This window comes from Malus domestica, chromosome 02 (assembly GCF_042453785.1).
Source record: "Malus domestica chromosome 02, GDT2T_hap1".
In the NCBI taxonomy this organism is placed as follows: Eukaryota; Viridiplantae; Streptophyta; class Magnoliopsida; order Rosales; family Rosaceae; genus Malus; species Malus domestica.
In genome coordinates, this window is record NC_091662.1 from 2,765,073 (window position 1) to 2,779,807 (window position 14,735).

Consider the following 14,735-nt stretch of genomic DNA (forward strand, 5'->3'; position numbering starts at 1 on the left):
CCCTAAAAGAAATTAATACATGGGTACAAAAGAAAACTAAAAAGAAAATACTGTAAATTTAAAAAAAAAAATGTTGCAAATTAAAAGTGGGTACAAACTAAAAATATAAGTATATTATACAAAGTTTAGGCATAAAACATAAATATACCATATGTAATTTTTCTATCATTCATTAAATATACAATGTCACGTGACGGTATACACATGGGTACAAACAAAAATAAAACTTTAAAAAATATGGGCACAAAAAGAAACTAATATATGGGTACAAATTAAAATTGAAAAGAAAATTGGTACAAATTAAAAAATATTTGCAAATTAAAAATATGTCACAGCCCGTCCCAGAGATACTTTTGTCGGGAATGTGAAATGACGGATTTACCCTTAGCGGGCATTAAGGTACATGGGTGTGTGACAATATTTGGTCTAATTTTAGATATGTTTTGGAAGAAAGTAAATAAGCCAAGTTGACTTTAAATTGATTTTTGTTATTTTGGTTAGGGATGTAGAAATGGATGGTGTGGATTGAATGTGATTATCAAAACTCACTCACCTGCTCTCTCTCTCCCTTCCCGTAGCTCTCTCTCTCTCTCTCTCTCTCTCCTCCCTCACGACCATCTCTCACTCTCTCTCACCCAAACCGTACGGACAACACCAAAACCACCCAAAACTTCATGGATCGACGTGGAGATTAGTGTCATCGTGCTTGTGAGTGTCCTACGAACTCAAAGATACCATTTTCAGGTAAGAAATCTTTCGTTTTCACGTTGAAAACCCGAGGTCCGAATTTGGCACTGTTCATGAACTTTTTGTTGGTTGATTTTTAGGACAATCCAAGCTCACAGTGAGCTTTAGGAGGTCCTAAGGAAGCTCGGGGACGTTCGTTTGGAAGTTTTGGACGTCGGGATCGTCGAGTTCGACTTTGGCCGGTTTTTCTTGGATTTTTCCGGTGAGATTTAGTTGTTTTAGAGCCTTAAAGTGGTGTATCGTGATTCTACATGTTTGGGGCTTCAATTTGGTATAAAATACGAAGAAAATGGTTGAGAAACGAAGGAGAACAAGAAGTTTCAAAGTTGGCCGGAAATCGGCCGCCGGAAAAACCAGTTCAGCAAGCCCAGTGAGGAAGACGACACGCGCGGCGCGTGACCTGCGCGTGGCCTGCGCGTAGACCCGTGCCACCCACGGCGCGTGAGACCTCCAAAATTTTTTCTAAAAATTACTCGATGTCCGTGACGTCGAGTAAGTCGATGTGGTATATTCATATACCCAATTTGAGCATCGTATGAGAAGTTATTACGAAATGTTGGTGATGTGCTTTAAATAATGTTATTTTAGTTGTTTCGCATATAGGTGACACTTATCCCGAGGACGAGCGCATCCAGGGACGTCACGGGGGCTACGACCCATCGACTTACCAGTGAGTGGGCAGTTTTGTTTTCGTATTACCTATATACTATTGTTTTTCCCAGAAAATGCATTTATATGAAAATATTTTTTTAAATGCCATGCATAGAATTATTTGAAGAAAATGTGAATTGTTATATGAATTATATGATTGATATATGATGCATACATGGGCATGGTGCTGTGGAGGCACAGGTAAGTCAGGTGAGTTCATTATTCATTGAATTGTTTGATGTTGAGACGTTTTAAGCTCATAACCTGCACCCTAGGTGTTAGTGCTTATATTATTCACCACACCGCACACTCGCCTTGGATCCAAGTAGGTGGATGTCGTACAGACCATGTGAGGGTTCCGACATGCTAGTCGTATAGATCACTAGGTGTGATTCTGATTAGTGGGTGACCTTAGTTATGCGCGCTGATGATTGATGAGAGAAGCACTAGAGCGTATTTTTTTTACACCTTTCATCGTACAGACTACCTTACGTAGTTCCGAGTGATGTGCAGAGTAGGGTCGTATAGGTCACTGTGGTGACTCCGGCTGAGTGGGATATTGAGCTATAGAATTAATCGTATAGGACCAATTGCAGGGTCTCCGATTGATTCCTTATTTCACCTGATTTATATTTTGTTTTATGGCATGGCATATTTTTCTTGAAAAATGTTAAAGACTTGGGATTTGAGTTTTGAGATTACATATGGTTTTATATATACTATTTTCTGGGAAAGTATACAGGTTTTACGGTGAGGGGTTAGAAATGTTTTAAATGAAATGTTTTGAGAAATATTTGGTTTTACTGACCCACTCATTTTTGTTTTGCGCCCCTCCAGGTTCTAGTTAGCGGTTGGCGGTTACGAGGTCTTTTCGGCATTCTGACAGACGTACCACATGTAGGACCCTCCTACGAGTGTTGTACTTTTAATTACGGTCCTACTTGACTGCACTTATACCTATGCTCTAAATTCGTGTGTTTTACTTAATAACTCACTCTTTATGCTAGTAGGTTATTACTGCTAGTAGTTGGTTCGAATTCATTCGTAATTCTATTGTATCTTGCTTCCGTGTCGCACTCTTGGCTACGTCACGCTCACGTGATGGCCAGCACTCCTTGATTTTAGGATCGGGGTGTGTCAAAATAGGTACAAACTAAAAATAAAAATATATGATAAAAAATTTAGCCATAAATATAAATATACTAATTGTAACATTTTTAATACTAAATGAATATTTTTAAAAATAAAAATATTTTATTATTCAAGTAATTAATGATGTTATTAATACCCAAGGACCTTGATCAAAAATTAAAAATGAATATGATTTTAATCAATCGAGTAACAAAAAAAAGGATGTGAACCTAATTTCTCCTTATGAATACAACTATAACTAAGTCTACCAGATATTTTGTTATCCAACCATGATATATGGTCCTCATTTCCTTGGTATACAACTAGAAACTTTAACATTCGCCATTCGTTTTCAATATATCCAGCTTAGGCCGAGCAGGTTCAAATGGTTGTTGTCAAAGAATTGCATGAAATTTAACCAAACGGCTCGCAGAAGTACAAAAAGCAAACAGAGCATGATATGAGTTCAAGAGTATCATTACAATTCCTAGCTTACTTCTTTTACTTGTTTGGTGAAACCGATAGCTAGCAAGGCCCATGCACATATATTCCGTACAATAAAGACTAGGCTTTAGACCTAATTTTAAAGAAAGAATGAGAGAGGGTGTAAATTTTAATATGCTTTGGAGTATTCTAACATTTGGATGCTCAAGAGCATCCTAAACCCTAAACTATAGCGGCCAAAATTACAGTCTATCAACTTAAAATATGTTGGAGCATATTGAAATCCATAAGAGAGAGAGGCGTCACCCAAGCCATAGCCAACCATGTCTCTTTCCTGCGCGTGCTGCTGCAAAGTACTAGTGATGAAGACTGCACGATCTCCCCCTCTGTTAGTCTGGATTTCCATCAATGGAATTGACAAAATGGCAAGTTCTTGAAAGCCAATGAAACCTCTATTGACCCTTTGTGCACATAGCGTTGACTTAGAGGCATACAGGCAGTTCCTTCTCAAAATCTTTATATATTATGCACATCATACATACACACATACGAACGGGTTATCAGATTGCACCAAATTAGCTGCATAGTATGATTACATGACAAGATTATAAAAATTAATCTCACTACTACTAGCCATATGCAGAAGGTTCCTTGAATTCAGACGAGATCGTGTGCAAACTGATGCACTGAGAACCAATGTAGGGCTGTCCTTCCTGTGTGTTGGGAAGATTGTCTGGGCATAGATGACTAGATTAATTCCAAATGCCGACTGATGTGTTCTCAGGAATTCCGTTTAGTGGTTCGGCTCGAACTTGACTATTTCAAATAAATTGAACCAATACTTTAAACTCTATTTGGTGAACATATAAGTGTTGAGACTCGATTATTATATAGGATAACAATTCAAAATACTATGTCTCGTAAAACTTTGTAATATTGGCTTGGATTCAATTCCGATCTTGTCCAGTCGTAGCCAACAAACGGAGGCTAGTTCTTGAAATGTTCCATACAACCACAACGCTAATCATATGGCTTGAACTGATTGGTTGATTTTTAAGACTTTGCTCTCTAATCGTACATTTTTGAATTAAATTATGCATAAGCTTCTTTAAAAAAGTGCTTGGATGGATATGGGGAAGAGGAAAAAGAAGTTAGCACTTTACATGACCAGAAATATCAGAAGAACAAAGAAGGGAAGGAAGCATGCATGATGCTTTTGTTAGTTTCTTTCTTGGTGAAAACAGCATGTGAACTTGTGGATATGAAAGTCCCATATGCAAAAAGCAGACAATTTTTGTGAAAAAGTAAAAATAATGAAAGCAAAAACATGATTCAAGTTTTATTTTTTATTTATAATTTTTTCCATCATTGACAAAGAGTAATTATTGTCCTCACATGTCTTCATAGACTTCTCATGAAAATCACATTGGGACAATTATGGGATCCTTTACTTTTACATTCCTACTTGCACATACATTTATTTATCTTCTCAAAAGAGAAACGCTCTCATAAACTTACCTGGACGGGAGATACCTTTACAATGATATTTTTTTATGTAAAATGTGTAAATAAATTTGCTTTGTGTTTTAGGGTTACCTATATGCATCATTAAATCATTAATATATCGAAGCAATAAAATTAAAAATATTCAACATGATGAGGGATCTGAAACGGTTCATCCCTCTCCTTCTTGCTTAACTTAGGCAAGTAATTTACTCTATTATTCCTAATCTTATTATGCAAATCGCTATTAGGGACATGAGGAGGCCTAACTGACCTAATCAAAGCCCAATTCACACCCTTAAAGAAATCATGCCTTTTGATCTCCACAGATCCCTTTAAGCTTCCAATTCTCTTTTTGGGATTCTTCACCAATAGCTTGCTAATCAAGTCTTGAACTTTGACCATCTCCTCAAGCTCTTTACTGCTGCTGACCACAACTCTTGGAAACCTTAATGGCTGCTTGAGTATGTTGATTAGGGTTTTCTCGTTGTTTTCGCCTTTGAAAGGCGTCCGCCCGTATAACATTTCATACAAAAACACTCCAAAAGTCCACCAGTCCACCGCGCTTCCATGGCCTTGCCCTGATATCACCTCTGGCGCCAAGTACTCGTGGGTCCCCACAAATGACTTGGACCTAGCGTGGATTGGTTCGGCCACCATTTCCGGGTTAAGTTCTTGATAATCATCATCATAATCATGATTAGTATCATGATGATCGTGATTAACATGATTACCAGCACCAACTTGTTCTGTTATGGTTGTGACTGTGCCCTTCTTTTCCTTATGGGATGCAGAAAAGCAAGAGAGCACAGGCTGCATGGGGGCAGCAGCACAATACGACATTGATGAGCTCTTTGCGCTCTTCTGGTTCGATTCTAACTCTGATTTTCGCCTGAGCAATTTCGGAACCACGTCGCATTTGAGGGAGAGATCAAAATCTGAGAGCATGATGTGTCCATCCTCTCTAACCAGCACATTTTCGGGCTTCAAGTCTCTGTAAACAATCCCCATCATGTGCAGATACTCTAGAGCTAACAGCGTCTCCGCCGCGTAAAACCTGCGATTAATTCATCCCAAAAATTGTAATTATTTCAATTTTATACGACTTTCACAAAATAAAACGAGGCTATAGTAATTCTCTAGCTAATAGTACTCTTTAGTTTCCTCATAATTTAGAAAACATGATAATGAACGTACATATAGCTATTTTTAAGGTAGTATGTTGTCAAATGAAACGAATATATCAAGAGAACATTTTCAGCTATTAATTACCGACTAAGTACAATTACAGGAAGTAAATTAATTGCATAGCAGAACTTCCGACTAAGATTAATACTGTTTGACGAGAGAACATTTCCTACTAACTACGATTAGTTAGATGGAGTTAAGTAATTACCTAGCAGATGAGATGCTGAAGCATTTTCGGGGGAGGCCTTGCCGGGCGACATACAAGTCACCGCCGGGGCAAAACTCCATAACCAAGCATGAGTAGTGAGAAGCATCAAACTCAGCGTAGAGAGTAGGCAAAAAAGGGTGATCAAGCATGTCCAGAATCTCCTTCTCCATCTCAGCTCTGTGCAGCTTCTTCCTTATAGCAAGTGCTTCTCTGTCCACCACTTTCATGGCATAAAAGCACTGCGGCAAACCCACCACCGGGTTTCTTATCTGGCAAAGATACACATTTCCTATGTCTCCGCTGCCGAGCCGGCGGAGGAGACGAAAATGTTCTAGCCCAACTCGGCCTTTAGAGCTGCGGAGCCGCCTCATGGCTTCCCATGCAGCTTGGTTGGCCTTGTGGGGCTTGTGAGCCGAGGAATGCAGGCAGGCTTCCGTGGCGGAGGAGCAGACGGAGACCGAACTCGGGCGGCGGCTGCTGAAGCTCAGGTTGCTCATCCAGCTCCGGCTCGAGTCCGGAACCGTTATGGATGAGCAACTGCTATCATATTCCGATTCATCTTTGGTTGTCATGGCTGCCATTGTTGTGAAGAAGCAGAGAGAGAGAGTGTGTGTGTGTGTTCTGTTTGCTTTATCGGGCTTTTTATAACAAAGGGTTTGTGAGAACTTGAAGGCTATGAGGCTATTTAGCACATCAAAATATGTAATAGTTGTTCAAACAAAGTTACAAAGTGCTACTTTTGATAATAAAAGAAAACTTAGTGTGTGATACTACCGAATTACAATAATTTAGTATAATTAGTTTACATGTTAATATATGAGTAGACGTTATTGTAGAATTTTCTCATTTTTAATCCATTCTCACTTACCAAATGTCGTATTCCACTAAACATGTGTGAAATTTTGGTAAATGTTAAGGATAGAAACTTTACTTCAACATAATTGTTTTATTTGGACAACTCTCACATTGAATGTGACGAGTCATGGAGTCAAGTTGTATCATCATGCATGTAGTCGCTAACGTGTTTTCACTTCTGTTAGAGTGGTCTGATAAATGATGTAGTCGCTGTCTCTACCCAAGTTTATCAAACTTAAGTGCCAAGTTATTGTTCTATGCAGCTAATGAAAGTCATCTATATACTTACCCATGTTTCCACAACATTTCACAACAATGCCATTGTTTTCACTTTTTGATGAATCATATGGGGTTCTCCCAAAAGATACATAGAAAGGGGAGCAAGAGGATGGCTATTTTGGTAAACCAATCCACTTTTGGAAATACACAGTGCAAGTCCATGGAAATTTATCTGGTTCACCATTTCCATTTCTTTTTTCTACAATTTCTAGGGTTTTAATTTCTTACAGCTGATCTCAACCAACCCAAGCTATCTACCTTCTGCCAAACAAAAGACTGCAGCAAATAAAGAGCTTTTAGATTGATCTTGTTCTAGGCATGCTTATCTCAGCTGACACCACCACTATGCTTTGCTTTCAAAAGTGACTTCCAAAACAAATGGTTGATGCATGTTTCATCATATTAAAATAATAAAACCAGCCAAACAAGGCCTTGTAACTTGTAATTTTCATTATTTATCTTATCTTTTTTTTAATGGTGCTTTAATTAGCACCTTGTCAATTTCTCGTATGTAAAAGGTCTTACATGGAAGTAATTATTTTATGATGTGATATTTCATGTCTTAAAATCTAACTAGTTGTATGTGCATGTCATTTGCTTCTGTCTCCCTGCAGTTTGCTGTATATATTTGTATTCTATGAATACTTTTGGGGTCTTCTCTACTTTTTCCCTTTCTCTAATCATCATTTGACACCTACGATTAGACATGTAAGAGTTTCATTAAAACTGTTTTTGTATAAGATACTTCCGCTCATAAGAGCGCTTATGAGCAGAAATTTTTAGCATAAACCCTAAGGTATTTAGTGTAATTTTTATGGACGCAACATGTATTTCTTCAAAAAGCTGCTTTTACGATCCATAAGTACCTTTAAGGTTTTCAAAACACGTTAGCTCTTCTAGAGCTAGTCCCAAACAAGCCCTAAGCCCGAATTAATGGGTCGAGTTGTTTTATTTAAGCGATATTCGACTATATATGTATAGCAAATTTGAACTTAAATTACACTCTTTTAGTATACTGCTCTAATTAACATAGCAACGATTAGAATTTTCGACAAGTATTTTTCTAATTGTATTTGTTTAGTGGGTGACAGATTTGTTACTTTGCCTCAGCAAATGTGCCTTTCCAAGGCTGGCGGTCAAAAAGCGTCGCTTCTTTCTTTTCCCGTTAAAAGCTTCGTTCCACCGTTTATTCAAGAACCACGATAAAAGTTCGCAAACCACGCCTACCCTCAACGACATGTCGTAGTGTTGGTATTTTACCACTGTTATCTACCGGTCTAACTTCTATCAAACACTCAAATTGCATCCCCACCTTAAGAATCGATATCCTGCTCTGTAAAACAGTAGTTACTTTAAAAGTGAGGGACCTTTTGGTAAATTAACAGACAGGCCATAGGTCAGTGGAAAGGTTCTGGGTGCACCAAATACCCGTGCTTCTGTATTCATGTCCACCTCATTAGGGTTACGTGGCTGGTGCCCCTTTATACCTTCTGCTTATGTTTATGACGTTCTTGTCATGCATGTGAACCCATGTAGACTGTAGGGGACCTGCATTTAGTTTATTTTGGTTATTCATGTTTGTGAGATTTATAAAGGGTAAAGAAGTCTGCATCAGCTCATGAGAGTATGAATGATTGATCCTAACACGTTTTCTAATAAAAAAAAGTTTAGGATTTGTATTTAGTCATTTGTGTGGAGAATTTAGGTCAAAGAGAGTAGTGATCACGTGACATATTTAACCACTTAATATCGGCAAACATAAGAAAACGTTATAAACTATCGACATGTTGTGCATGCTAATTATTGACACAATCTGTACTTCAATTACATAATTGTTAATATCATGTTTGATAAACTCCAAAGTGAAAGTCTAGATGAAAAGTAAATGATTATGTGCGCGACAGCATCTTATTCAGTGATCCTCCATGTTAAATATACTTTCTTACACAAAATATTAGTTAACCTAAGTACTTAAGCTTGTGTGTATTCTCATTTGTAAATTAGTTCAAAATCCCCTCTAATAATAATATTATTATAATTTTTGATGTCATGCATCCCACCATTGAAAGACATCATATTCCAACCTTTTAGCTTTAGATCAGACAACAAAGATCACCCAATCAGTGTGATTGATACTTACCCCATCCATGGTGTTTGATCTTGTGGGACCCTAAAGCACAATTTATTTTAATTTTATTTTTGTTCACAAAACGAAATAAATAGATTTTAAAGAAAAAAAAGCAACAAATATTATTCATGAGAGGGAAAAAATGGAAAAACATGGGTTTGAATTTGATAGATGAAATATATTTATAGGAGGATGGCACCAAATCCTGTCCCCTCTGCCAGTTTTAATGGAATTACTTTGGACTTTTCACAAACTCTTTGAAATTTTCCCCCGCAGATATCTTTTTTTTTTAATTAAATTAATTTTTATCCTTTTTTTCTGCCTTTCTTTTCTTTCAGTTCTGCACTTTTTCACCACAGGATCTTATCAGTTGCAGTGTTTTTGTTCCAATTTCAGGCGGCAAACCTAGCAAGAATTGCAGTGTTACAGAGAAGTATATATATAGGATGACTCAAAGCTCCATCACTTGCCCCATACATTCCTCTCCCCTCACCAATAAAAGTTTCCAACAACATTGTCTTCTTTTTTCTTTGAGGTTAAACAAACAATAACAATCAAGTCTTACCCAATTAAGTGTAATTGGTTGTATGAATTCTAGAAAGTCACTACGTTCGGTTTTGCTTTAAGTCTTCTATTAGCTCCAAGTACTTTATATCCTTTCATGCAATACAAAACACATACTCTTCTTCAACTTATTCGATCCGACGGCCGAAAATTAAAAAGGTGTGTGATAAGTAAAAATGATGTATGGATAGCACACCCCAAAACAAAATAATCTGTTAGAACTACGCTTGGTAGAACAGTATCAGTGAGGACATTAATTTTTCTGATAAATAATTTAGTTATATGTGTTTTGTTTTGCATGAAAGTTTGGTTTTTAATGTATCATCATGGACAAAATCTCTCATCATTGCAAGTGATCATGTTTGAAGATATTTCATTTCATTTCTTTATGCAACCACCAATTGATAAATTAATGTCAAAGAAGGGTGAAGCCTTCGATTATAATTCGAGATTAGTACGTATATAGATTAAAAACGGCATACTTTTCTCTATAACGCGGGACAAAATTTTCAGATCGAGAATGTGAATAGCTTGTCGATGAGCACAAAAAAATCGGAAGAAAAGATACGATGAAATTGTAACCAACAATGTCGTTGTCTAAACTGTGAACTTCCACTCCTTCAATAATGTAGAGGGATCATAGACTGAGCAAAACATGGCCAAACTGACAAACCCACAACAAGACTTTACACAGTAATATATGAATATAGGAAAGTTTATGAACCCCAGCTAGGGTTTCTTAAGAAAAGGTTTGTTAAGAAGCATAAATTTCAGTGCAATTGGATAAAAATTTCAACGACGATATGGATACATATGCTAGGAATGAGGAACTACCTTTAATTTTATTTTATTTTATGTTTTTTACATTTATTTTGTTTTCATGATATGAGTTGGTTTAAACACCATTAATTTGATTAATACTTGATTAGAAATTACCTGTGATGGACGTCTATTTTGTTGTATACATAAGACGGATTTATATCGATAGCAAGTCAATACGTTTTAGTTATTGGTATCGGTGATTTAGCACTACCATATTAACAATATGTATTTGTATAAATACGGATGTCATGTCATGTCCAAAGAAGAATGGATGGGCTTTGGCTTTGGACTTCAAGTTGTCTTGCTTGGGGCTTTTGGGCCCCATATAAGAGATGGATACTGCTAAATTTGTTGAGAAACTGTGTCTTACTCTTTATACGTGTATGGAGAAAATAAAAAATAAATATGTACATTTTGGTAGAGGATAAAATTCAGAAGAAAGTAAAAAAAGCAGAAAATGACCACCTCAGGTGGCTTCATCAGTTGGAACAAGAACGTATAGCTATACATCTGCACATTTACTTGGAACACAAGCAACGATTTACCCTTGGTTTGCTTTCGAAGCTGTTAACGTGCTTCTACTTCCGAAAATGTTAATAGATTTACAGAAGGCAATCGATTTAATGGTTGATTGTCAACCATTAATGGTTTATCAACCTCTGTCGTTAAATTCGAATACGTAGGCTGCTTAGGGTTAGGTAAAGTTGCTCCTTCATTGCTCAACATCGAAACAACATCCGACATGGTTGGCCTATCTTCTGCACAGTCTTGGACACATAAAAGACCCACCTGAATGCAGAGCACAAGGCTTTTCATTGAACTTGAATCTGCCAATGTCGAATCCATAAGCTCCGCCGCTTGCCCAGATTTCCATAAGTTCCAAGCCTTCAACAATTTTCAAATTTTAAACTTGGATAAATAGAATAGAGGGATATAACTTACAAGAATTTTATAAATTCAGAACCAAAGCATGTTGCTACTTACATGTCCTAGTAAGTTCAGGGAATGATCTGACTCATAAAAATTTGCGTTCTTCCTACCGCTTACAATCTCCAATACAATGACTCCAAAGCTGAACACATCGGATTTAGTTGAGAAAAGGCCGTGCATCAAATACTCAGGAGACATGTAGCCACTGGTTTTAGTGAAAAGAGAAAGTGAGTTGTTAGTTTTATGAAAACTACATGCTGCATGACAAACACATGTCAAAAATACACAAATGCAGGCATGAAATTACTTACAATGTTCCAACAACCCGATTTGTTTTGGCTCGACATTCATTCCCAGATAAAATTCTAGCCAAGCCAAAGTCTGAAATCTTGGGGTTCATGTGAGCATCCAATAAGATGTTGCTAATTTTCAGATCTCGATGAATAATTCTTAATCTAGAGTACTTGTGAAGATAAAGAAGCCCTTGAGCAATCCCTTCGATTATGTGTATGCGCTGTCTCCAATTTAAAAGCCTTCGCCTTGATTGATCTGCAAGAATTGCAATTCAACAGCATGAGAGAACTAAACTGATAACCAAAAATAAAATAGGGAAGGGGCATAGATGAATTTGCACACCGAAAAGGAAGGAATCCAAGCTTTTATTGGGCATGTACTCGTATATTAGTATCTTTTCTTCTCGATGAATGCAACAACCCAAAAGCTTCACAAGACTTCTGTGCTGGAGCTTAGAGATTAACTGCACCTCGTTCTTGAACTCCACCGGTCCTTGTCCAGAACTTTTGGATAGCCTTTTGACTGCAATGTCATGTTGTTGTAATTTGCCCTGCAACAAACAACAGATACAGGTTTTTTTTTCATATAAACTTTGAACCTAATATAACTTCTCAAACTAGAAATCGATAAAACTCGTCGCGCCATATGCCTTATTGTTAGAAATGTAGTACAATTGTAATACAAACCTTATAAACAGGCCCGAAACCACCTTGCCCAAGCTTATTTGCAAGAGAGAAATTATTAGTGGATTTCACTATGAATGAAAAGCTAAGCAGTGGCAACTCATGATCCTTCTGCTTTCCAAATTCTATAAGATTTGGACCGCTGGCATTATCATCGGCACTCAACTGCGACAGTAATAGCCTCATACTATCTCTCGTGCCACTGCGGAATCCATAAATTCCTGTTGTTGGTACAAAGAAGTCAGTTTACTCAACATATTAATTTGGCAACGTTTTACTGTTTGTTGGACAATCGATAGCGCAGTTAACGTACCTAAAGAGTTGCACTTTATCCACAGCAATAAGATTAAAATGAACAACACCAAAGGAATCACCATAATTGTGACAGCCAACAGCTTACTATCTGAGCAAAGAAAAAGAAAATGTTCTCTATCAGAATTTAAGGAGAGGAAAAGGAGGCTGTTCACATCTTACCATCTAAAAACTTTAAGGGCATTTGAATGAACAAAGGATACGTAGTTCCGCTGTTGATTCTTCCTCTAACTATCAAAGGTTGAGTAATTGAAAAAGCTTACCGGATTTAGAGGCGTTAGTACGCACATAGATGGTGCTGTTTCCTGTCCTGACGATTTTTTGAAGATCGGTTTTATTTCCATAATAAAGTTGACATAGAGTTCCATCATCCGGCAAGGAATCATATGTATATGCAACACATGAGCAATTGTTCCTGCACAGTATCTCACAGTCATAGGGATCTATCCGAATTGGCCAACTTAAAAACAATGAACTCGGCAGCATTCCTGTGACACGTGAGAAATTATCTCCATCTGAGCAAGATGATGGCGTCCGCACCAAACAGCCATTAGAACTGCGTGCCATTGTGTCATTGCATAGTGAATAATCAACAATCGTAATCTCATTTCCTACCATCATGAACTCATCAATCAGCCCATCCGAGGCTACCACGAACCATGAAGGCATGCTACTATTTTTATTGCTAAAAGTAAGATAAATCTCGTTACTATGCCAAACGAAACTGTAGTTGAGATTATCCGACTTGCTTTTGAAGAATAAATGGAATTCATGGCCATCCCAAAATCCAATCTGTTGGTAAGCTCCATCGCTGCGCCAGACGTTGAACTGAGTGTGGTTCACTCGATCAATGCCTAGAGCATAAGGACCATCAGTAGGGTCAGAAGTGCTTGACCAGGACACAAGATACTGTATCCTCGACTCCTCAGTGTTTATGTTGAACAACCCCAACTTCATTCCAGGAAGAAATGTATCCGTCGGGTAATAGAAACTCTGCCAAAACGTGTCTCCTCCTTCCATCAGAACAAGATTTCCCGAGTCAAGAATCGTTGCAGTTGTGTTTTTCCCTGGTGCAACTGCTCCATAATTCACAATAAATGGAGTGCCTCTTCTGTCAAGGATCACCATGTTCCCATCATACCGGATGGTGAGATATACTTCGGAGGAACCCCCCGTTCCAACGGAATCCATGAGGGGGCTGTTTCTGTTTGCAACCCAAACTGGCTTTTGGTTCTTGTCATTCTTGAACCAGATTCCCAAGTACGTGTTTGGCGAAGAGGGGGAGCTGAAAAAGCCTAGCTCAAACACTCCGCCGGCGGAAACCAAGGTTTGATTGCTGTACAAGAATTGTCCATGACTCAGGGTGTCCGATGCATGAGATAAACGCACAAAGAAGCAGGTGAAAGTACACAACAGAAGAGAAAATGTTCTCGATGTCTTCATGTCTAAACAAATCAAAGACAGGAAACAATTGTACTATGAGGGACTATGTTGTGATGAGGGTTGTTATACTAGGTGGTAACATTTGAGAGAGAGAGAGAGAGAGAGAGAGAGAGAGAGAGAGAGAGAGAGAGAGAGAGAGAGTCAAAAATGGTGGAGGGGTAGCAATTCTTTGGCGTACGACTTCTGTAAATTGATATCATGTGTTGGGAATTTATGTTTGGAGACTTGGAAACATGACAGTATAACAGCCCAACAATTATATATACATATAATTTACATATATATATATATATATATATATTAATTATGTGTATTTAATAAAATTATATAGTCCAAATGAAGGAATAAACATAATTAACCTTAATCTTAACCAAGAAGTCCGGCAGAGCATCTCAAATCCAAGAAAGTGTTGACTGCTAGTTGGCCAATTAAGGTCAAGAACTTGAATCTTAAGCATTGATATTATCAATAATATTCTAAAAAGGTCTAATATTCTTTTAGTTTGTTTGTCCCTACCTGTGTTGAGATTCTCCAGGTCCAAGACGGAGAACAC

General features: G+C 37.6%; 2 protein-coding genes across 2 annotated transcripts; both read right to left on the minus strand.

Moving 5' to 3' along the window:
- Positions 1 to 4,574: 4,574 nt before the first annotated feature.
- On the minus strand, positions 4,575 to 6,524 carry LOC103448350 (protein kinase PINOID 2-like). Its single transcript, XM_008387602.4, has 2 exons — positions 5,873 to 6,524; positions 4,575 to 5,533 (listed from the first exon to the last, which is right to left on the minus strand). Exons 1-2 carry the CDS (start codon positions 6,451 to 6,453, stop codon positions 4,612 to 4,614), a joined length of 1,503 nt encoding a protein of 500 aa, XP_008385824.2. The 5' UTR covers positions 6,454 to 6,524; the 3' UTR covers positions 4,575 to 4,611.
- Positions 6,525 to 10,906: 4,382 nt separating this feature from the next.
- Positions 10,907 to 14,417, minus strand: LOC103452285 (receptor-like serine/threonine-protein kinase SD1-8). Its single transcript, XM_029097266.2, has 7 exons — positions 13,003 to 14,417; positions 12,741 to 12,830; positions 12,431 to 12,648; positions 12,087 to 12,294; positions 11,762 to 11,999; positions 11,505 to 11,655; positions 10,907 to 11,405 (listed from the first exon to the last, which is right to left on the minus strand). The coding sequence occupies exons 1-7, from the start codon at positions 14,180 to 14,182 to the stop codon at positions 11,088 to 11,090; spliced, it is 2,403 nt and encodes an 800-aa protein (XP_028953099.2). The 5' UTR covers positions 14,183 to 14,417; the 3' UTR covers positions 10,907 to 11,087.
- Positions 14,418 to 14,735: the final 318 nt, after the last annotated feature.